The sequence below is a fragment of the Alosa sapidissima genome, chromosome 7, assembly GCF_018492685.1.
Source record: "Alosa sapidissima isolate fAloSap1 chromosome 7, fAloSap1.pri, whole genome shotgun sequence".
Lineage (NCBI taxonomy): Eukaryota > Metazoa > Chordata > Actinopteri > Clupeiformes > Clupeidae > Alosa > Alosa sapidissima.
Genome location: NC_055963.1, coordinates 13,461,565 through 13,486,976, shown reverse-complemented (window position 1 = coordinate 13,486,976; position 25,412 = coordinate 13,461,565). Strand labels below are relative to the sequence as shown.

Sequence of the window (25,412 nt, the reverse complement as noted above, 5' to 3'; positions counted from 1 at the left end):
CCTTGCCCCTGTCAGTAAAGATGTTTCCATAACTTGTGATAGTCTGCATAAATGATAAATGTGGCCATTGAGCATGTAATAAGGAATTTCACAATATTTTAAGTACACTTTTTCACAATCTAAACTTCGTCATTTGAAAGTCCCGACCAAGTTTTTTTTTTCACTCTTATGACATAAAGCTGTCCACTGCATGTTGGACTGATAATTCAAATATAATAAATATACATCATTGTAAGTAAGATTAAATGATTTTAATTTCTTACCTCTTCTGTTCTCTGTCCAACCAATTGGGTACAAGCATAAAAAATAGAATAAGTATACATGTAAGAGTCACATTACTACTGCTACGGAACCCATGTAAACAGGAAATCATACAACACAATCATGCATCATTTCCAAATGGATCCAATGGATCCAAATGTGTTCAAGCACTTTGAGATACTTCCAAACTAACGACAACAACTACTACTTTTCTACAACTACAACAAATACTTCTTAACAACTTCAACAAGAAAGGTATCTCAAAAAGTTGCTTGAGTTAATACTCAATTAAAAGCACCTCTTCTCAAATCATGTATTCACTGAACAATTATCTCTGCATCATGCCTTGGGGGAGGCTTTTCCTGCATTTCATTGCAGCATATAAAGTGACTTTCCAAATGTTTCACATATGGGGACCATTTCACAAAAATCAGACAGAAACATGGCAGGAAGAAGAAAAGGAGAGAAACACATTATACATAAATATATATAACACATAACACATAAATATATATAACACATAAATATATATAACACATAACACATAAATTCTGACAAACACAGAGACAAGGAGGCATCAGGAAGAGAGGAGTCGCCGCGGAAACAGAGGGTTGCGACCCCGGAAGTGGACAGAGGCAGGAGGTCAGCGTCTCACTCACTTCTCGTCATCCAGTTTCTTCTTCATGATGTCTCTTCTCCAGGCAGGCATGGAGGCTAGCTTGGCAGCCTCCTCGTCAACCTGGGAACCACAGAGGGAACGAGGGGCTTTAGTCCAACACGCCACCACACTCAGCTAGATTAAACACACTATTTTCTCTCAGGGCACCAAAAACAAACCCAGGGGAAAGGAGTAAATATATAAAGTTCACCTTCTGCTGTAGTACTTCATCTGGAACAGTGTGTCTTCAAACTGTCCAATACATGTCATGTGTGCTATTTGTGTCTTTCACTTTCACATGCATCTACTTCAAAAGAACTCAGATACAATGAACTCTCCCTAAATGTATTTCTGTTTAAAATAGCTCTTTACATATCACACAAACATGTCTTAAGGCACATGCACAATCTGTTTTCCTCTTCTGAGTGTGGCTAAATATCTCTAGGGAGAGAAATTAAAAATGAAATACACAATGCCAGATCAGAGTGGTAATTGATGTACTATGTCCATTATACATATCCTCGATATCTTTCAAAATACCTACAGAAGTTAGAGCTAGAGTTAGAGTCTCAGAGCCTCACTAATGGCCTCTTACCAAACAGTTAAGCTACTTGGACTGAATGATAAACTACCACCAAGAGTCCAAAAAGAAGAATAAATACAAATACATATACATACAGTACATAGCCTACATATAAGCAAATATAATTGCACACATTTAAGCACTCTCACACACATAAATATACATCTGTATACAAACACACACACACACACACACACACACACACACACACACACACACACACACACACACACACACACACACACACACACACACGGTAATCAGAGTGCTGGTGAGAGGGCAGCCATTTTGGCTATCTCATTTTCTCAACCCTACAGATAGGTTACCCAAACCCAACTCTCATCAGCCCTTTTCACTGCTTAAACTCGAAGTACCCAAGTAAGGTATCTTCATTATTAATAATTAATCATTCCCAGCAGGATTATAGCAACATAAAAAAGAAACATGTGACAACTGGTTGGCTGATACCAAAGAAAAGTTTACAGCTAGTTAAAATGACAAGAACTAGATGGAAATACGTAGTCACTAGTGTAGTTGACTCATGCTAACATTAACTTCAGCATGAATTGGGCTAGTCACTGTTATATGCACTGGGATTATGTGTGCTTACCTAGCTGATAAGCTGCTTTGAAAAAGCACGAGTGCTGTTTTATCACCATTACGTTTCTGATCTGTTTCGTATGGGCCCTGCATACACACCAACAGTTATTTACTATTTACCCTGCAGTATCCAGTCCGCAATGTAATCTAATGCAGTGTTTCTCAAAGTGTGGTCCGGGGACCACTGGTGGTCCGCAAGCTATCCCAAGTGGTCCGCGAGCAGACGTGGTAAAATATAATATAGATGAGTTGTTTGCAATATTGAACCAACTTGTATGTTAATCCAAACAGTTCTGTAACCTGTCCATGTAGCCTAAGATTTAAATCATATGAATCCTCTGATACAATAAGAAAATTGCAAAGATAATAAGCAAGGTGGTTCAGTGAGTAGGCCTATTGTGTAGGCTAATACTGTATATTGTTGAAGTAGGTCTAATCTTTTCTTTTTTTTTAGCTAGGTGGTCCGTGCGTTTCTTTTTTATTGGTTAAGTGGTCCTTCCTCTGAAAAGGTTTGAGAAACACTGATCTAATGCACTCATGACCATGTCAACACACGCAGCTTGCTATGCTCCCCACCTTATCAACCATTTCTCTAGTCCCCATTCACACCACATGCATATTTGTGGCTTATAATCCAAGAATGCTCAATTCTAATTCTGTGTAGCATTCTAAGGACAAGGAACAGTGTCCTCGCTACAGGGTCCACCAGTTTCCCATAGACTTCTTCAGCTGCGTTCCATATATAGCCCTCTATAGACTATAGTTACCTGTGTCACACCATCCGCCACCGAGTGACTGGCTGAAAGAAGATCAGAGGTCATCTGCTGATGTAACCCCATTACCTCAGCACTAAGCCACAGCAGCAGGGGGCTCTAAGAGGGATTCTGTGTCTGACGAGCCCATACGTAAATGTGTAGTGTGGGAAGATGGAAACGACCGCGTGCTGTGTCAGTACCGAACATCCGTCCCCAAGTAGTATGATACACAGACCTGCATAGTACGCTGTGTTAGCCATTATTCTGTACATTACTGCCATATGTTGCACATAATATGGACTATGTACAATATATTATAGTTATGTAGTAAACTAGATGTACCACAGAGCGGTACAAAATATGACCGCCGCCCAGTCCAGCACATTTTTTCCACAAAAATAAATCACGCTGAAAGGCCTATATGACTGTCTCACTAAACTGCATTATCCACACTCAGTTCTCACTGGTATCTGCTAGACAACAAGTACCAAAACATGATTAGTTCATAGATTTCACATGTAAAATTAATTTTATACAACCCCACCCCCATCTTGCCTGTTCATAATTCTGTGAAATTCTTGAATTGTTTGCATGTGTGCGTGTACATGTTTATGTTTATGTGTGTGTGTGTGTGTGTGTGTGTGTGTGTGTGTGTGTGTGTGTGTGTGCGTGCTTGTGTGTTTGCCTGCGTATGTGTGTTTGTGCATGTGCATGCATGCGTACATATGTCTACTGTGTGAGTATGTGTCATACGTATGATAACTGTGAATGTATGTGTGTGCGTGTGTATCTGTTTATGCACATGTGTGCACATGGAATGGGTTAACATGACCCCTGGAGGCAAACATACGGAAAAAATTGGTCATCCTAGGCCCTACGGTTCTCAAGATATTCACAGAAAACTGTGCCTGCCCTACCCTCCTTTCGGTGGGTCCAGTACAGCGGGGGGGCTACAGATCAAAACAAAAAAACATGGTTCCATGCTATCCATATGGGGTTACATGCCCACCAAGTTTCGTGTACCCCGGTCTTTCAGTGTCCCGGGAATCCTTGTTGGTGTACGGTCACTAAATGTACACATAAATTATTTTATTGTAAGGCCCCCCATGAACGAAAGTTCACAAAACTTGGCATGCATTTGGAGGGTGTCATAATGATCCTACACTTTCAATTTCGTGCAGTTTTGACCATATCAGCCAGAGATATTGTGATGAAAACACCTGCTTTTTAATTTTTAACTAGGTGGCACTATACATGAAATAAGTGGTAATGGGATGGGTTGACATGCACCCTTAAGACCAACATACAAAAAAAAGGTGGACCTCCTGGGCCCTACGGTTCTCGAGATATTCACAGAAAACTGTCTCCGGCCACCTACAGGCCAGTTGGTGTCTAGTAACATAAATTAATTTATTGTGTGGCCCCCCATTAACGGAATTCCACGAAACTTGGCGTGCATTTAGAGGGTGTCATAATGATCCTACACTTCCAATTTCGTGCAGTTTTGACTATGTTAGGTCACAGATACCTGCAATTACAACACCTCATTTTTACTTTTTTGTGTTTAACTAGGTGGCGCTATACATGAAATGAGTGGTTATGGAATGGGTTGACATGGCCCCTTGAGATCAACATACAAAAAAATGGTCCTCCTACACCTTACGGTTCTCGAGATATTCACAGAAAACTGTGTCTGCCCTACCCTCCTTTCGGTGGGTCCAGTACAGCGGGGGGGCTACAGATCAAAACAAAAAACCATGGTTCCATGCTATCCATATGGGGTTACATGCCCACCAAGTTTCGTGTACCCCGGTCTTTCAGTGTCCCGGGAATCCTTGTTGGTGTACGGTCACTAAATGTACACATAAATTATTTTATTGTAAGGCCCCCCATGAACGAAAGTTCACAAAACTTGGCATGCATTTGGAGGGTGTCATAATGATCCTACACTTTCAATTTCGTGCAGTTTTGACCATATCAGCCAGAGATATTGTGATGAAAACACCTGCTTTTTAATTTTTAACTAGGTGGCGCTATACATGAAATAAGTGGTAATGGGATGGGTTGACATGCCCTCTTAAGACCAACATACAAAAAAAAGGTGGACCTCCTAGGCCCTACGGTTCTCGAGATATTCACAGAAAACTGTCTCCGGCCACCTACAGGCCAGTTGGTGTCTAGTAACATAAATTAATTTATTGTGTGGCCCCCCATTAACGGAATTCCACGAAACTTGGCGTGCATTTAGAGGGTGTCATAATGGTCCTACACTTCCAATTTCGTGCAGTTTTGACTATGTTAGGTCACAGATACCTGCAATTACAACACCTCATTTTTACTTTTTTGTGTTTAACTAGGTGGCGCTATACATGAAATGAGTGGTTATGGAATGGGTTGACATGGCCCCTTGAGATCAACATACAAAAAAAATGGTCCTCCTAAACCTTACGGTTCTCGAGATGTTCACAGAAAACTGTGTCTGCCCTACCCTCCTTTCGGGGGGTGCAGTCCAGCGGGGGGGCTACAGATCAAAACGAAAAATGATGGTTCCATGCTATCCATATGGGGTTACATGCCCACCAAGTTTCGTGTACCCCGGTCTTTCAGTGTCCCGGGAATCCTTGACGGAAATTTGGACATGCGAAAAAGAAAAAAAAAAAGAAAAAATCTGACTAAACCTATATTGCGCAGCGGTCATAATGATAGCATTTTAATTATGTGGTACTTTTGAGAATTATCAAGCCAAACATATTTGAGTTTTGAAGTTTTATTATCTTGCTATGGAACTGAAAAACTGTTTATAGAAACATTTCACACAAAAGCCGTTTTATTCAAAAATATTTACACAACGTTAAACCCTAGTCCAACCAAACGTAAAAGTGAGAATAAAATCATTCTGTGCTGAGATCCACACTGATCTACATTCTAAAGGGTTCAGATGTGATCTCCAGAGCAGATGCACTATTTCCTGGAAAATGAATCAGTACTCAAAACAGCTCAAATTGAGGTGCTTCCTTTAAAAATACATGACGCTGAAATACAGTACATAATCTCATCAACATGAACACACTTAAACCCTTTATCTCCATCAATCACACAATCAATCAATCAAAGTCTTACAAACTTGTGTCCGCCTTGTAGCCTGCTGCATGCATACCTCAGCCATGGCATCATTGTGCCGTGATATAACTCTCTAAAGTACACTTGACACAATGTTGTAAAGGCATATATGCCATCCGGTCCAGGAGACTTTGTGAATAGGTTAAAGATACCTCAAAACAAATTGGTTTTAGGAGTAATTCCTAGTGTATCTGATGATGGCATCACTCAAGGAATAGAATAATACTTGTTTTCTTTATATAATATATTTTTGTAACGTATTGTGATTTTTTTAAGGTAATATCTCAGGGTATAATTTTTCATTCACGTTCGTGCCTAATGAACAATGACAATAAAACAGCTGTTGCTCTTTAATGAAGGCAAGTACTTCCTTTTGCTCACCCCAGGGTTAATTTACTCAAAATGATCAGTATCGAAATATTATATGTGATCAAAGTTACCATCAAACCAGATCTGAGAAGCAGCTTTTCTGAGGAAGTATCCAATTAGCATTGTTTAATACTCTAAAGTATATAACTGTATAGTTGTTTTACTTACTACTAACTATACCTCATAATTGATGAACATGCATCATATATGTAGCCTGCTGTTCAAACACTTCCTCCACCTGGCTAAAATAAAGAACTTCTATTATAGTAGCCCTTCTTGGTCATACTGTTCACCTGATCACCCGATCATTCGATCTGTGTTTAAGGCACTCGCCAGAACAGACACTGACCCCCTTCTTGAACCGACTTCAAGGGGCAGCCTAGATAACATGAGCCACCCGTAACAGTAGCTTTTTCCCTCTCCCTCAGTTTTTTTTTTGAAGCTAGATATCAAAGAGTTCTGCCTCTTTCTCCTTCCAAAAGGCAAAGCTGCGATCAATGTATCTGATGATCTCCTCATTACTAAACTCTTTTAGCTCATAGATGAGCTGGATGGAGTCTTCGTTAGGCTCTTCAAGAGGCGTTTGTACAGGTTCACCTGTAGCTTTCTCCACCATAACCTGCACCTGCGTTGTGTTATCCGACGCCTTGCTGTCCGGCACAGGTTCAGAGTCCTTCATGGGTTCCTGCACAGTGCTCTGAGAGTCTGGAGGAGGGGGGAGGGGCGGAGGTGGTGGGTTTGGACTGTCATGCTTTGGGGTGTCTTTCACTGCGGCCACTTCATCGCTTTGCACAACTTCCTGGGGTGGCGCAGGGGGAGGTTCAGGTGTGGGAGTTTGCTCCTGCCACTCTTTCAGTAACTCAGGTGGAAGGACAATCTCCGAGCCACTCAGCAACCCTCCGCCATCAGGGGAATCTCCAAAATGCTTTACTTTGATGTCCTCAAAGCTGTCGGACCAACTCCGCCGCCCTCGCTCAATGTTCTCCATGACATCACGGTGGAACCATCGGATCTGCTCCCAGCTGTGACTGCCAAGCCGGTCGAACATCTCGTAGCACAGCAGGTGCCGGAACTTCCTCTCGCTGCGAGACATGTTCATCTCCAGCAGCTGGAAGTAGCCAAGCATAAAAAGGTCGAGGGTCAGGCTGTCGTAGTCGACGGGCGCCCCGTTGATGAAGGGGAGGAAGTGCTCGGGCCAGTAGATCATCTGCGCTCGGCTGAGCCTGCGGATCTGGCGCGTGGGCACCTGGCTCATGATGGTTCTCCAGTGGCCCAGGAGGTTGCCCACCACCTGCCTCTGCTTCATAAAGTACAGCAGCTTATCATCCTCACTCTGCAGGCTACCATCCATCTCTGGCAGGTTGCGGTCGTAGCGCTGGTACTCTTGCCCCACTCCAAGATGGTTGGACCTGCACTTGGGCCTGTAGGATTCTGATATGGTGTATTTCCTCCAGTGCTCCAAAAAGAGGAAGACAATGCGTTCTTTGCGCATTTCAATACACTCTTGCACATAGCTCAGGTCTGTTTGCACCTCTAGGCTCCGTGTTGACTGATCCGAGTTCAGTACTGGGTCTCCTGAGGTATGGATGCCATTTACATGTTGCGTGTCCCCCTGGGTTGTGCCACTTGAATTTGTATATGTGGGAGGCACGTAGGTTGGTATGATGAGAGGTTCATCTACGAAACGAGGGTTTGCCTCCAAATCTGATGCAGGAGGACTATTGATGCTGCTCGATTGCATCTCGGCTGGAGAGAGCGTCAGTTCATCCTCAAGGATGGGCTCTGCATGGAAACTGGACTCACTGACCACAGGTAGCGACATTTTGCGCCTGTACACTCTGTTCCTGTTGTCGTCCTCGTACTTGGACTGGCTCTGCACCTCGTAGTTGGCTTTCAGATTCTTCACAGACACACCACACTGCCTGATCTCCTTCTCCACCTCCTCACGAGTGGAGAAGGACTGTGACCGTCCAATGTTTCCGGAGGCCGCCGCCGACCCGCCCTGCCCTGCTTTGATCAAGCTCTTTGCGTCCTTGTGTGTGTACCCTGGAGCGAACAGATCCAGAATGTCTATCTCCTTTCCTCCGAGGGTGGCCAGCAGGATAGCCATGCTCTTCAGCAAGGTGGAGATCTTGCTGCACCAGGCGGGCAGGTCCTCCGCCTGCCCGTGGACCTGCTTGGGGTTGACGGAGAAGTGCTCGCGGTTCAGCGCCGCCGACACTGGCAGCAGCTGGTGGAGCTCCTGCTCCAGCTGCTCCAGCTCTCGCTCCACCTCCGTCACCTTGTGCATGACTGTCAGGTTCTCAATCTGCCGCTCGATGCGGAGGAGGTCGGCCTCCGTCATCAGCTCCCCGAAGGGCCCCAGGATGGCGTTGTGGACGTAAGAGTAGTGCCAGTCTTGGTGTGGGTAGTATTCACTTGCAGCAAACTAGATCAGAGGGATCAAAAGGAGAAAAAGAGGGGTACAAAAAAAGAAGGAAGGAAGGAGAGATGGTTCCTCAAGGTTGCTGGTCCAGGCTCTCTGGTGCATGGTCAACTTGTCTTCACCCCAAACATGCTTACATGGATTTAGTGGTGCAATGGCACTGGCCTACTAGGGCCACGTTCACTGAAGTGACCTGAGGAGCAACAACTGAGAATAAATTTGAATAATTATTGCCTTCTTGTGCAAATAGGTGTTTATTAAAAGCAGAGAGGTTTGGGTCACCACTAAAGTATAGCTAGGTTTGATTTATTCATTTTTTGGTGCTGCTTTTTGATTGATGATGATTGAAATGGTGAGAGTTATAAAAGCTGCTTTCTTAATTAGAGTGAGCAGTTGTAACCCTGCAGTGAGCAAATGAAGGCATTTGGGGGGGTTGGTGGGGGGGGGGGGGGGTGCATGGACCAATATGGCAGCCTGTGTTCCAGAAACACTGCACACATTAAGTGACTAAGTGACTTAGGCCCTCACATCACACCACTGAATAACCATGTAACAACTTAGAACTCCAGTGCAACATCCCCTAGTCCTGGCCACATGAGTGTCTGCTCTCAATGACTGATCATTAAGTAACTCGTGTTTGGAACAGTATGAAGGTAACAAGGCCAGAGCTGGAATGGGCAGTGTTGTCTCAAAGCATTAATGTCACTCTCCAAATCCAGTCAAACCATATGAGCCAAATCACACCAAGCAGAACAGCAGACACAGCAAACATGCAAAAGGAGGAAAACGGAACTAGAGCCTCAAAACTCAGCCACCGCAAGACTGGTATCACATAGCAGCTTACACACAAAGTCCAAATGAGCCTGGCAATGTTTAGCACATTAATAAGCAGAGCAAACTAACCTGCCCCTTTAGGGAAAGCAAACTCTTCAGAGCTGCCTACCAGCGCTTCCAAGCACTGTGATGTGGTAATAATGACTCTATTAAAGATACATCAGCTACGAAACAATGCACTGAAGTTGGCCAATTAGATCAGACTACATTATAGAGTAAACAGTTGTGCTAAACATAAGCACAGACTGTACCAGTGCTACTAACGCCAGTAAACAAATACGACAAACAAACATCAGGCAACAAGGAAATGGAGGCTACCATACAGTACAGTAAAAGGCAATTTGAGTCTGCTGTCCTTTCTCTTGTGGGAAAGAACTTCTGACCTTCTGGTCAAACGATAGCCAAGGCCAGACTTTAACTTCAACAAGAGCACACAATATCCTTTACATCAACAGACATGACACCTGTGGTAGGCCACATGAGAACAGGAACGGGTGTAAACTTGGTTTAGCTCTGCCATTTTGAACATCTAAGACGGTGAAAGTCAGTGAGAGCCAATGAAAAGTTCACTAAGTAGAGGTCTGTGAAATTCGAAATGACAAACATTGTACATGCAAAAAGAAACTCATAGCATCATGCAACCACACACACACACACACACACACACACACACACACACACACACACACACACACACACACACACACACACACAAACACACACACACACACACACACACACTGCTACTCAGTTATCCTCCCTTTTCATCAGCTGTGGATTTGTTATGCTTTACATTACAGTTTGGATCAGAATGAAGCTTGACCTTTTGCCAATGGGAGGATATCTGTGACTTCTCACACACTGCAAAAGTGTAATCTTGCCATCTTAATTAGTGCCTGGCCACAACTGAGTCTTTTGAGCCATCTCCCAAATATGTACTGATGTATATAGTGATTTGGTCAGAAATGGATGACATTTATCCTCATTAACCCCCACCCTCATAAAATGTTTTGTTGTTGTTTGTAAAAAGCTTGTAAAAATCTCGGTCAGGGCCACGCGCTGCTGGCGGGCAGACGTAGGGGCACACCTGGGCACAGCCGTCTCCGCTGGACTGGGCTTACCTTGCGCTTGTGCTCCTCCTCCTCCTGCATCTTGACCTGCAGCTTGCGCACCATCACCTGCCGCTTCCACTCGGGGATGGCGCGGCCCTGCTCGTCGTGGGTGGGCACCAGCGCCTCCACGTCCACCAGGCTGGTCTTGCGCTGCTGCCCCGAGCCCGCCGTGCCGTTGACCGTCGGCGGCAGCTGCTCGCAGCTGGGGGAGGACGTCAGGCCCTTGGCCGCAGAGGACGAGCTGGCATGGCTGGGGGTGGGAGTAGGAGAGTTGGAGGGGGGCGGGGACGGGGAGGAGGGCTTTGCTGATTGGGCGGCGCGGGTCTGAGGCGGCGATGTCGGGCTGTCAGGCTGGAACAGGATTGGACAGGAAAAAAGTGTCAGGTTGAGTGTCTAAATGCCACATGAATATCTGCACGGTCAAAGACTGATTAAGAGCTTGAAAGAAATGCAATGATGAGACACAAGAAGCAAAGTGAGACAAATGGAGGTTAACAGCCATCCAACAGTGAGTTTTACACCCAGTAAGAAAGCACAGAAAATGCATTAATAGAGTGACATGAATCTGTGAGAATCAAGAGAATCTGACTGTTCTTGATTAGTCATGATTAAAGAAATGGCAAGTTTAAAGTGACACTTGAGAAAGGGGGAAAAAAGTGTGAGTAGTGGCTAACGAACCTGATTAGTAATTTAATACGGCAAATGTCTTTTTGATTGGAATAACTGGATGCATACATTGTAACAAAAGAAAAAATTACCCTCTCAGATAATCGTCTCTGGTTAATATACCGCTTCCCCTGTTAATTGAAATTGAAGATAAATTGTCTTTAGAAATGTTACCTCTGAGTTATCAGTAACAGTAATGACGACAGTGAAACTTCCAGCTGGTGCACTGATGTCAAATTAATCACGCAACGCGACCCTTTTGTTGTGTGAGCAGCCCTGGTGACGGCTCACTGGGTTCATGTGCTCAAGCTTACTGTAGGGACTGAGGGCCAACTCAGCTTCAAATTCTGTGATGAGTTAAGCTATACAATCTGTGCTGTGTTCACATATCCTAATGTTTCTAAAAAGTCTAAATGATGGAGTGGAATGATGCAGCTCAGTCTCATCATCTTAGTAGGAAAACAGCCAAATATACCACTATAATATACCACTGTTGCCATGATAAATACTGAACTAAATGGATGGAGGAATGAAAGCCAGGGCCGAGACGAGCCTTAAGGGATTGGATCTGACTAGGCTCTCACACTGTCACATAGCTTTGTGGGATATACTGATGACTTCATGCGGACCTCTTATGTCAGTATCTAAGGAGGCAAACCTGGTTGGCATGACAAATAAACAGCAGTCATCTGCTGCTGAGGTCACCCTGTGCTGCCCAGCCTGTCCAACGTCATTCGGTGAGCTCCCAGCTCCGCGCTGTTCAAATACTGTTAGCAGCTACGCTAGGCTTATTTGCACAGACTTAAGCAATCCATTCATAACTCCATCAAATCCATCAGTTTCATCAGTGCACTCAATCTTCCCATTCTCTCTATTCAGCTATTCAGCTGAACAGTTCATGTTTGTGCATTAGCTCATTGTTCTGTCCATTCCTGTCTCATTTGGGATTTACCTCATCCACTTTAAACATACTAATTCACCCAAGTATTGAATGTGCATGTAAGTGTATATGTATTTACTGTGTGTGTGTGTGTTTGTGTGCTTGTGTGTGTGTGTGTGTGTGTGTGTGTGTGTGTGTGTGTGTGTGTGTGTAGCAGGACCTACATTGGGGCCTCCCGGGCCACTGTTGGAGAAGACGGTGGTGTATCCTTTGCTCTGGGGCGTTGGCTTCAGGCTCTTCCCCGCTTTAATTTCAGCCAACAGCTCTGTATTGTCACCAGTGGGGGACATCATGTTGAAGGATTTCGAACCTGAGACAAAAGATGGAGGGGAAAGTGAGCCCAAGAGCGCGCGAGAGAGAGGGAGAGAGAGAGAGGGGGAAAGAGAGGGAATGAAAGAGAGTGCCTGGCCCGCTGACTGACAGCACTGGACAGAAAGAAGCGCCACGCGGTTAAATATTTCATCCGTCCGGCCGAGGGTGATGGGGGACAAGGACAGAGCACCAAACAAATGGCACAATAGTGCGCCTACACATACACAGCCACATCACACAGTTAATGACCGGTATCTGTTACCGGGGCACGAGAGGAGCAGCAGAATATATAATCCCTTTCAAAGTTAAACAGGAGGTGAAGTCCATAACGCGCCTCCACATATTATTTTCTGACACACACACACAATGCAAACTAATGGAAGGAGAGCAAAACTCAATATGTCAGTTGAATTTCAGTTGAATTTGAGGTGGCAGTGATGCGTAAGTCTGATGCCGATTAACCATTTTAAAAATATAATCGCCTTGGACTTTTCCAGAATAGACTGTAATAAAGGACACTGCCACACGCTTGCAAATCATAATCTGCTTATGCATAACAGTGCTCTGAAATCTGGCTTTATTCAGTGTTAATTTATAATTCTCACAACAAAAGGCACTTGTTTCACAATTCAGCACACCATGAAACATAGAACCCTGCTAAACTGTTCCTATGCAAATACTGACATACACAAGTATCGCTTTACCTCAGTCTTACTGCCTAAGAACTTTTAATACGTATTTCAACACCACAAACTCCCTCATCAAGGAAGGCAGATCACAATCTTGGAACCAAGAACTGAGGCATTGCATGCCCATATTCGATTCCATAACATTTAACAATGAATAACTCAAATTAAAAACAGCACAAAGAGAATAAGCTGGACTAGACCCGCCAGTCATATATAATGCATATATCAATAGTAAAGTACGTCACACAGCTAGGCTACCTGAGGTCAGAAAACAGGTGCTATCAGAGACTGAACAAACACTTGACAGTACTACACACAGCATCTCTCTGCATCTCCTGCTTACATCACACTGAATGACTTTCATTTCAAACACAAAAGTTTAGATTTAGTTGAAAGCAGACAGATACATCACCTGTTGCTGTTACTGGATATCTCCTGTGTTTTTTTTTCCTTTTTCAAAAAAAGACACCCTTGCACACTCAACGCTCTATCGATGCATCATTCCTGCCTTCATACCTGAGGAGAGATCTTCTTAGCGTCAAGCAATGGCACCACACTGACTGCTTCAGTGCCTGGCTGCCCTCTCTCACTCCCTCCCTCTCTGTCTCATTTCCTCACGCCCTCTCTCCCTCTCTTCCCCTCTCCCTCTCCCTCTCTCTCACCCAGTCCCCTGCATCTATGGGCTGAGCGGGTGAGAGTAACTCTTAAAGGCCCGGTGCAGTTAGGGGAACTCTAAAGGAATCAGTGGTAATTGACAGTGACAGAGAACGGCTGCCAAATTGGGAATGGATTTAAGTCCAGGCTTTCACCCCCCTCTCGGTTCTTTCTCTCTCTCTCTCTCTCTCTCTCTCTCTCTCTCTCTCTCACACACACACAGGGGACAGTGCCACTGTTCGCCCTGGGATTAAGAAAGAGTTCACACACACACACACACAAACATACTCGCACTCACACACAAATGCACACAAACACACACACATACGTACACACACACACACACACACATACGCACACAAAGTAAACAAGCAGTAAGCAATGTAGCCAAACACACCAACACAAAACACCAACCATTAAGAGAGTTGCCAGGCACACAAACTCCAAACTTTTGCAGAGCCCGATGACACAACCAACATTCCTACTTCTATCAACATCTACAAACCATTTTGTGTTGGAACACACAGAAAGTTACTCTACAATTTGGCTTCAAAGTATTTAGTGTGTAAATTAGGGCTGCAACTAATGATTGGCTTCACTGTTGGTTAATCTGTTGATTATTTTCACGATTAGTTAATGGATAAAATGTCAGAAAATGGTGATAAACAGGTGTTCCTCTAAGCCCAAGATGTTGCTCTCAAAAACCTTGTTTTGTCCACATGCCAAACCTATTTGTTCACTGTCATAAAGGAGTACGTAAAGCAGAAATATACAAGTTTAGGAAGCTGAAATCAACACATTTTGAGGCTGTTTCTTTTTAAAAAATGACCAAAACCAATTAATCGATTACCAAAATAGTTGGCTATCAATTTGATAGTTGACAACTAACCAATTAATCGATTACTTGTTGCATCCCTAGAGGAAATCAACTCAATTATTTCAAAAACATGGATTATGGCCCTTGAATCATCGTCATCATCATCGTCTCCTATGGTTTATGTACTGTATATCAAGAATCTATATAATGTCCTCAATTGATCATCTTCCTACCACAACCTAGACCTCCCCTACCGTCAGGGTTCAGCTCCGAGGAGATGGTCATGGCCAGCCTTGGGTCTGCCCTGGTGGCCATCCTGGGTGAGTCGGAGCAGAGCGAGACGGATGGGAACAGCGGCATGGTCCTCGGTGCAGATGTGCCTGTGCTGTGTTGTGCTGTGCTTTGGCGCGCAGCCGCGAGGCCAGCTTTAAGGTGTGGGCGTGAGCCAGAGAGTCCGGCCGTACCAGGTGGCTGGGAGGAGGAGCGCCTCGGACAGGTGAACCTTGCCCAGCCGGGCAGGTCAGTGGGTGGGGAGCCAAAAGGCTCACCGCTGAAACTACTTAGTTTACAATGCCATTCAAGGCTGGCCTTTCTAAATCTTCAGTTTTTCTTTTACTCAGTCAACATTAACAAGAATGTCAACGCTAACTTCACACAGGCCTTCTCCCAAAGAGAAGGACACTGCCGTCACCTATAGAGACCATAGTGGTCTCTTTCATATTTTCCCATATTTTGTCTTTTTCCTTCCTCCTCATTCTGACTGCTGAGGATATACAGTTTTTCTCAGTCGCTTTGGTGCTTTTTCAGATCAGAATGAAAATTCTTATAACTATTAGTTCAACCTCCACAACATTTAGTCATTTGTGCACATCATAGTAGCAATTTCTCCTTCCTCTGAACAAATTGCAAATACTTTTGGACATGTATCAGTTGCTTTCATACAATTCTCTGCTGTTTTTTAACATTATCATTTGCTTATGTCATGTCAGTCAAAATTAACTATACTTATGAATGCTGAATAGTCGTTCCCAATAAAACTAATAGTCTTCATTTCATTGCTTGAGTCATTACATACAAAATTGTTGAACTAGTTATCAAATTCTGTCACAATGCTGTAGAATTGCAAAGAGCATACAGTAAAAATGTACGTATTCAGTGTCTTGTACTCACTTACTCACCTAACTACAGCAATGTGTAACTTTACTGTAGTTTTTAAATGGCTGTGCAAGTGCTGTATAGTGCTGTCTTGAGCATGTTCAGGTAGTGTCACCGAGTTCTGACCTTTTTTTGCATTGGAAAACACTGAGAGAACTGTCATAATGATAACATGACAAAGCCATTTGACTATCTTGTTCATAAACGATGGTGTCAAGACTTCTAATTTTGATGACACTGACAGTTTCATTGACATGAATACCTGCTTTTGAGGAATGGACTATCCATTTTGAGCAAGTGACGTGCTTTTGCAGGTCATCCACTATGTTTTGCAGTTTGCACTAATTGTTTTGAGAATTGCACTAACTGCTGTGCAAATGTTAATAGTGATATGAGAAAAGCACCAAAGCGACTGAGAAAAACTGTAAAAAGAGAGTGCTGGGTGGTATAGAAAACTGGGGGACTCCGCCCACTCCCAGTACCAGGGGCCAGCCTTTTCCCTGTTCCCTATATGAACATGTATATGAGGATATGACACAGGAGTGATGGATGATTATGGGAAAGAGAGGGGGGACTCTCCCTGCCCAAGACACCCAGTGGAGGTAGGGGTGTGTATGGATACTCACTCTTCATCTGCCTGAAGGACTCCGGAGCAGGTGTGGAGGGGAGCAGGTGAGCAGAAGACACATCCCCTCCTTCAGGACAGGTGGAGGACAAGGACACATATAAAAACAAACAAGAGAAGAAAGGGAGAGACGAAAGAAGCAGAGGAGAGGAAGAGAGAGGGGGAGAGTGGAGGAGATCAAAGAGGAGACAGGAGGACAGGAGGCGAGAAGAAAAGAGAGTGACAGTGAAGAGCACAGGGAGATAAAGAAGAGTGGGGGTGGGGGGGCCCACAGGATAAAATGAGAGAACAGCAGAGGAGAGATAGTGGAAGAAAGGAACACAGAAAAGGAGAAGATGTATGTAACAGGAAAGGAGAAAAGAAAAACAATATAGAACAAATCAGAGAGAGGGGGAAAGGAAGAAAGAGAGAGATAGACAGACAGAGAGACAAAGAAAGACAGATAGACAGAGACAAGGAAAGAGAGATAGACAGACAGAAAGACAGAGAAAGAGAGAAAGAGACAGACAGAGAAAGATAGAGATAGACAGACAGAGAGAGACAGAGAAAGAGAGAGACAGAGGGCAAACAGAGGAGGAAGTGAAGAGGTGGAATGTAAACAGACAGACAGGTGTTCCAGTCAGAGGAAGAGAGCGTGGAGGGGATGACAGGTGGGTGAATAGGATAAAAGGGTTGTTCCGCACACACAAGGAAAGGACAGAGAGGAGAGAAGAGAAGAGAGCAGAGCAGAGCAGACAGAATGGAACAGCATGCCAGTTAGTGAATGACAGCACACACCCCCCCCCATTCAAACAATGCACACGCTGAACAAGGCAAATAGGATGGTCCTGGACAAGACACAGTGAAATACTGTTCATACTGCACTAGAGAGCACACCGCATTCTGAGACTGCGGATTCAATAATGGTGTGGTCGTTAGGCGGTTTTACAAACTAACCTCTAAATTAAAAAGGCCTCAAGGACACATACACACACACACACACACACACACACACACACACACACACACACACACACACACACACACACACACACACAACACACACACAATGTTTTAGTAATCCACAAGACACTTTTGACTTCTGACTTAGTTCTGACTGTTGTAAAATTGTAAAATACATCATAAAATCCCTGTAAAAGTCAAGTAACCTTGACAATGAAAGCAATGCAGGTTAATTTGTTTAAATAGCAATTCACATATTGAGACATGAATCAGCATCATGCTCATCAGAGCTCCAATACTGCACTTAGTTGAACAGAAAGAAACCAGTTTGGTTTTGATACAAAGTTTTACAACCCTATTTACATAACCACAATGCCCAGAATATCTAATAATATAAGTTCTTTTGCATGTTACGAATGAAGATGAGCTTTTCGAGAAAGTGGGCCAATTAGGCAAATGGCAGGCTGAACCCTAAACCTGCACAGGAGGTAACGGTAGCCCCCCGGGGTATAAATTTTGGACGAGGGCAGCCAGACTCAGCTCATGTTTACCAGTCCAGCCTGGCGCAGCGTTGCCACTTCACGTCAAAAATTCACACCGTCTGCACGCACCCAGAGACTCAGCCGCAGAGCTGCAGCACTCCTCACACACTTATAACACACACACACACACACACACACACAGTTGGCTGTCTCTCTAGCCCCATTGGATCAACAAGCATAGCAGGCTCTAAACCACTTCAGTTTTATGTCCATGTATAATGCAAAAAGAAAATCACAGTTGTATGTAAGTGTGCATATGACATATAGATCTTGATAAATTGGTCAGGCTTTTCGAAGGCTATGGCAGGTGTCTGTCAAAGGCACAGTGCCTTTAGCTGACTGTCAATTATTTGTCCACACATTATTGGGAAAGACACAAGTGAAAGCTGGCAGGTCCTTTTGCTAAGGTTGAACACACACACACACACACACACACACACACACACACACACACACACACACACATAAACACACAGGTGCTGAGCAGGAGCATCTGAACTACCAAAGAACTGCCACATGTGCTGAATGTCACTTTATAGGAGAAAGAATAAACTGACAGGGCACAGCAGATACAAATGATCTGATACTGAAGGGAAGAATCAAGACAAACAGTGAGCCTGGAAACATACTGCACAATAAAAGTTAGAAAGGAAAAAGTTTGCATCACTCACTTCCGGAGGAGGAGGAGGAGCGGCGCTGGCCTGAAGAGGCGTAGCCTGTGGCCGAGTACTGCGGTGGAGTGGCCGTCTCAGAGGGCAGGGGGGGAGGGGGTGGTGGAGGGGGGGTGGGGTTGCTAGGAGGCAGGGGGGGAGGAGGGGGAGGCTGGGGAAGTTCCTCCGCAGAACCGTTCACCGGGCTCGGACTGTTCTCTGTTGGCTCCTCCAACAGCACGGAACCCTGTTTCACAATTTCACACAATATTTACATACAAATAATAAATATATTTTTTACAAAGTGAAAGCTGGCAGGTCCTTTTGCTAAGGTTGAACACACACACACACACACACACACACACACACACACACACACACACACACACACAATTTCACACAATATTTACATACAAATAATAAATATATTTTTTACAAATATCCTATAACTATACAGTGTTTTTTTACAGTATTTTGTATCATATATCATGTTCAAAATACTCTTCCTCTAAACACACCCAGTGCCGGCGTTTTTTTGCTGATGAGCTCATCCTGTAACGTGGGCAGGTGACAAGTCTACAACTTTGCCTTTCAAATTCCAGCACTCTCTCCAGGCACGACTGCTCCTCTGTCCCAGACGCCCACTTTGAATGGAACAATCTCCCCACCCCCACCCGTGGATCTCTCCACCCCAGTAATAAGCCTTACCCTGGCCCCAACTCTTCCCAAAACACACATGTTGACTAAGGGCAGTCTTTAACAGTCTCTCCAGGGATTATTGAATAATTGAATATGATCTGAGGGGGGTGTGAGTGGGTGTGAGTGGGTGGGGGTGAGGGTGTTCCACTGGCACGAGCGAGACATCTGCCACTCCTCTCCGGAATCATCTCCTCAACTGGCATCTCCAGTCTATTATTCCCATCTGTAGCCACTCACAGTTGACACTAATCTAATAGCCCGTGACCTCTGCTCAGCCCCACCCCCGTGCCGGCACGTGGCGCTACCCCACCCCAGCTGGTGGGGCGTGGGCACTCCCCCCGCCCCCTACCCCCGCCCCACACTCACGCTCCCAGCACGCTTCTGGGAGTTGGGGAGTTGTTATTAGCCTTGCTCAGGCTCCATGGCCATCTGCCCCCGCGGGGACTGGCAGAGACGCCCCGCTGGGAGCCTAATTGGGCTCAGTGGAGATTAGACCCACCCTGCGGTGGGGCATCGGACAACACCCAGCTCCTCCTCCTCCTTCCCACACTGTTTCCCCCGGGGGGACCCACCCCTGACGCGTGCACGCTATTTGGGACGGCTCTGCTGAGAGGCTGGCATGGAGTGTCCTTGCCGTGCGTTGAGTCTAACACGGCGGCGCTGTGTTGACCTTGGCCTGCTTGGTGTCACCCATTTAGTCACTCTGTTCACCAGCATGCAAATTCAGTGTTTGGTAGTTTTTAATGTGGTTGATTGTGATGCTGCATATCTAAACATCACTGTATGGGCCTCTAATTCTGTCCACATTTGCATGTCCCTTTACTCACGAGTATCACATTTCGTTTCACCTTGCGCCATTTGGAAAATGTTGTGCCACTGCTACTGCCTGCTAAAAACGCCTATAGAATCCTATGGCATTCTAGACTAAATAACCTTATTTCCTGAGGGTTTTCTGACAACATACTAAAAATTGTCAACCGCTACCAAAATGTAATATCTAAGCCTTTGTAGCACCTAAAACATGAAATAAAAAGCATGCTGCGCTACGCAGCATCCAGCGGGAGGGTCAATGTTGCGTCATGCAGCGCGAATGGGTTAAAAAGCAGCCGAGAGTGAGAGTGGACTGAGTGTACACAGTTGGGTGTGGGTAAGATTCTGATGGAGCTGAGGGCGTTGTCTGGGAGCGCTACAGAAACAAAGGCTATTGGCTTTACTGTGCGGCCTTACATAACAAGCTGAAGAGCACAGGTGAACGCTTCAGCACTGTTGATCTGTTCCTTTTTTGCACGCGCCAATGGTAATGTGTGTGTGGGTGTTACTGTGTAAAAGGAAGTAGAGTTTATTCTCAGCAAAAAGCTAGCAAAAATAAATAGAATATCTTTGGAATTTTAACATCATGAATTTTAAATAGTTTCAATTAAAAACGAAGAAATAAAATGAAAATGAAGTTTATTAGTCTGTTTGCAGGTTGTGCACCTCACTATACCTGACTCATACTATACGAGTTCTTGGGCCTTATTTAGCAGTGATATGGCAGTAATTAGCAATGTGTGTGTGTGTGTGTGTGTGTGTGTGTGTGTGTGTGTGTGTGTGTGTGTGTGTGTGTGTGTGTGTGTGTGTGTGTGTGTGTGTACGCGCATGCCTGTGTGGGTGTGTTTTTTCTTCTGCTCTGGCTGCATGACCAGCATCACACAGCGGATCGGTTTGCATGTTGATAGTTTAGTGTCAGATTTCCCACGCATTACATCACAACACCAATCCATCATGACTTGAATAAGCGCTACTTGATTTGCATGTGCGTGAGGTGTGTGTGCGCATGTGTGAGGTGTGTGTGTGCGCGTGCGTTAGGTGTGTGTGTGCACGCACGTGAGGTGTGTGTGTGCACGCGCGTGAGGTGTGTGTGTGCAGGCGCGTGAGGTGTGTGTGTGCGCCAGATGAACCTTGTTTGTTGAAATGTTTTTCTCATTGCATCTCCTTCATTGCTCTGACTGGTTTGAGGTCTATCCAATTGCTGTCAGAGGCATGTTGATCTGTGTCTATTGGTGACGCCCCTTGGAATGGGAGGCGAATTAACCTTGTCCAGACCCAATTTCAATTGAGATAAGTTCTGGTGCTAACCAGGCTAGTCTAAACCTGTAACGTACTTCCATCAATGTTTGAGTGTGTGTGTGTGTGTGTGTGTGTGTTAAGAGGCTTTATTCCTAATTTCCCATCACTGCCCATGTTCCATTGGGTGACTCATCATTTACCTCCTCGGGGGGCATGTGTGTGTGTGTGTGTGTGTGTGTGTGTGTGTGTGTGTGTGTGTGTGTGTGTGTGTGTGTGTGTGTGTGTGTGTGTATGTGTGTGTGTGTGTGTGTGTGTATTCATACGTCTATGTGTGTGTGTGTGTGTGTGTGTGTGTGTGTGTGTGTGTGTGTGTGTGTGGGCATGTGTGTGTGTGTGTGTGTGTGTGTGTGTGTGTGTGTGTGTGTGTGCGTTTACCTCCTCGTTGGGGGCCATGCTCCTGGTGGCACGGGGTTCAGTTGAGTCACTGCCCAGGGCCTTGTAGTAGTCCCCTGTGCTGGGCTGCTTATTGAAGCTCCTGGACTTCCTGTTGGAGTCCACCCTCCGCAGCCGGTCCGGGTTCTCTCCTGCCTGCAGCTGCATGGGGGTGGAGGAAGACGGTGTGAGAGGAGGATTTTAGCTTTGACCTCAATTTGGTGAGAGATTTTTGATGAAAACAGAGGGCTGTTAGGTCACTTTCCCAATGCTTGTGGTGAGCTTGACCTTAGAGAACCTTCTGTGGGTAGATTTGCTCGAAACAATTCTTAATCCAACTTCAGACATTTGAATCAAAAGGGGATTAACACATTCCACCAGTTTTACTTTCCAGAAAGTCTGATACAAGACGCTGTTTACAGATTCACAATACATGACTGCCTCTATTCTTTAGTTTCTTCATATTAGTCTCAAGTTATTACACCCGCATTAGGCCCGGATAGATTTTGCTTTGTACAGTGTAAACACACTCTCAAAGGTGAATGATGAATGTTTATGACTACTTGAGCCATATAAAATTACATGTGTGATAAGTTTATGCAAATAGCAACAGAGTTGTGTAAGCCATGCCTCAGCGCCTTATAGAGATTTCCATAATTGGACCCATGTGATCGAGGGAAGATTTGCTCAAAGCCACGAGGAAACAAAAAGACTTTTCACTGCTGAGCTTGGGCTGAACTTCACCGTTAGAGCGGCCAAAACCCACTGTCACGTGCGGGTCATCCTGCTCATGGCCAGGGGGTGAGGGGTTGATTTGAGTGTGGGCCTGTGTTAAGTGTGCTTGTGCCTGTGAAAGCGTTCTTATACGCATACATATGTATGTGTGTGTGTGTGTGTGTGTGTGTGTGTGTGTGCCTGTGTGTGTGTGTGTGTGTGTGTGTGTGTGTGTGCTCAGTTCCAAACACCACCTGCCAGTGTGTGAGACCCCGGCTGTTGGTGACCCTATTGTCCTCCAGTTTTACTTTGCGTTTAAAACATATTTTAGCACAGGGTTTTTTGACCCTGACAAGTGGTGTGTTGAAACGTTGTTTTGCACTGACCAAAAAATACTGCAAGATTATCAGTTTGCTCCAGTCTCCTCTTCTATCTTAATAGTCTGTCTTACCACTGTGTAGCACCTGATTGCACAGTTCAACACGATGATGCGTGGAGTATCCACTTTTTACTATATTTTAAATGGTTCTATTTCATTTCATTTCAGACAATTGCATTTGCATTGCATTTGATTTGGCCTTTCCCATTTGCATCATGAATAGAAATAAGAAAGGTCTGTACCTGGTAGTTGAAAATAACAATATTGTCTGTCAAAAAGTTTTGACACAGGGAAATATTTACTATAGTGTGGGGTTTCATTCCAGTGGTATAGAGACAGATTAAGAAGAATTCCCAAATAGTTCTATCTTTCCACAACAGGTTATTCTAAAGTTTTATATTTGTGCCTGGAGCTGCTGTTTTAACTAATGCAAATTAATTTGCATGGACACACAGCCTTTTGAGCGCCCTGTGCCAGTCTATAGGTTGTTATAGGTTGTTACACTGTTCAGAGGCTCTATAGAGGCAAGTAAAAATAAACTTTGTTTGCTCAAACATTACAAGATAAAATGGACACCTACACATCCAAGTAGAAATTTAGTAATAAAACCAAAATATTTCATTCATTTCAATCAGATATGGTACACTGGATCCATGTCAAGGATCCTGATTTTATCAGTGGTATAGAGTTTTAGAAAGGTGGCTTTAAACATTTCAGTAGTGGTTTAAATTTCAATGGCAGAGTGAAACATATTCCCAAATAACAGGTCAGTAATAGCTCCAGGCGCCACAGATTAATATCCTTTTCTGAAGTGCGGGCCCCCTTGGGCCTTTGTCCTCCCATGGAGCCATTGTTGACTCATTGTTCTCATCAAAGGCCCGCTTCCCAATGGACATGTCATATGAGAAGGGGAGGGACTGGCGTTTTGATTGCCACTCTCCAGGGAAACGGCTGTCTGAATGCCCTCGCTATCTGACCTTCCTTCACGACAGCTGCCCAACCATCTTCCACCGCCTAAGGCCTGTACAACATCACTGGTGCCTTCTAAAGCTCTCACCGTCGTTTTAATCCCCAGCATCATATACTCATCATGACCTTTATTCATCTTTAGACACTTTCAACAAACAATTCATCGACTGGTTATCAAAACAAAATGTCTTTTGTTGGGAGAACTTCAACATCTAGCATTATGAGGTTATCCAGCAAGCAAGTCACACTACACAGAAATCAGAAAGGAAATACATCTCAACTCAATTCAAATTAAGAGACCGATACTGGTTGAACCACAACACGGCTCCACATAGAAACTTCACAGAAACTCACAGAGTAGACATTCAAACACCAGTTGGTACAAGTCCATAGACGGCATCATAGGGCAAAACTTCATAATACTCTCATTACAAGATCATGTCTGTCCCCTCCCCCACACTGAACAACCCTTTGCACCTCAAAACAGATCCTCTCTCCACAAGTGGCATCTCCATCAGATTCCTACCTTACCCCCTCAGATGATGGGTCCACCGCGATGCCTCCTCCACCGGATCAGCCAAGCAGCCAAGCCTGGAGATGCAGCTCAGCCTTGCTCCTCTCAGCACACCACAGACCAGAGCAGCACAGGACAGCACAGCACAGCACAGGACCGGTGTCACCAGATCCTCGCGACTCTCAGCATGTGTCACTCTACCTGGCCTCTCCCTTTACCCAGCAGCACCTCATCAATAAAAGAAACACCCTACCGCTCCTCCACCGCCACGGTGACATCACCACTCTCGCGACAACCAATCAGAGCGCAGGGAGCCCACACGGAGGCCCTCTTATGCAAAGCGGAGCCACAGGAGAGAGGCGGGCACTTGCCAAGGCCGTCGGGGATCGGGTGGCAGTGGACTGCAGATTACTTTATACGGCTGAGGGAGGGGGGGTTGGAGTGGGATTGTGGTTACTCCTAGTGCCGGTGAGGGTGAGCTAGGGGGGAGATATGCTTGTGAGTACCGTGGGCTAACATTTCATCAGCCTGCGTGGATGATAAAGCCTTGTGGAGATCAGGACGATAGACCTGTGGTGAATGCATGATGTGATGAACTGATAGAGAAGTTATATGGGGGTTTGAATGGCCAAGTAAACTAGCCCAATCATGCTAAATGCACTGTGTGCTCGGGTCATGGGTGCTGTATCGGATACAGTGCAGATCATTGTCCAAAGGGCTTCCTTTCTCCAACACGAGAATGTCAACAACGGGTGTCATCTCAGTATGTTTGTTGTGTGGCCATTTTGTGTATCTGTCCTTTAAAACAGTGATGGGGGAAGTGTAAACACTGATGATGGGGCTAAACTGAGTCAGCGTCAAACTGGAGCCAGAGAGCTCCGTGCGTGGTGGCCTGGGTGTGTGGTTACCAAGGCGCTAGTGTTTCTATGGCGCCCAGCGAGGTAGAT

The 25,412-nt window shown here is 44.9% G+C and overlaps 1 protein-coding gene across 3 annotated transcripts in view; it reads right to left on the bottom strand.

The window, feature by feature from the left end:
- espn (espin) overlaps window positions 1-25,412 on the bottom strand; it is a 55,286-nt gene that overhangs the window by 2,130 nt on the left and 27,744 nt on the right. The window contains exons 8-14 of one of the 3 annotated variants that reach the window (XM_042097336.1): window positions 21,893-22,051; window positions 18,731-18,956; window positions 12,488-12,633; window positions 11,476-11,514; window positions 10,727-11,068; window positions 921-1,000; window positions 264-284 (exon numbers count right to left, since the gene is read on the bottom strand). In XM_042097336.1, coding sequence (XP_041953270.1) covers window positions 264-284; window positions 921-1,000; window positions 10,727-11,068; window positions 11,476-11,514; window positions 12,488-12,633; window positions 18,731-18,956; window positions 21,893-22,051 — 1,013 coding nt within the window. The remainder of the gene's footprint in view (window positions 1-263; window positions 285-920; window positions 1,001-10,726; window positions 11,069-11,475; window positions 11,515-12,487; window positions 12,634-18,730; window positions 18,957-21,892; window positions 22,052-25,412) is intronic. The other 2 variants (XM_042097337.1, XM_042097338.1) reach the window with 2 other exon arrangements.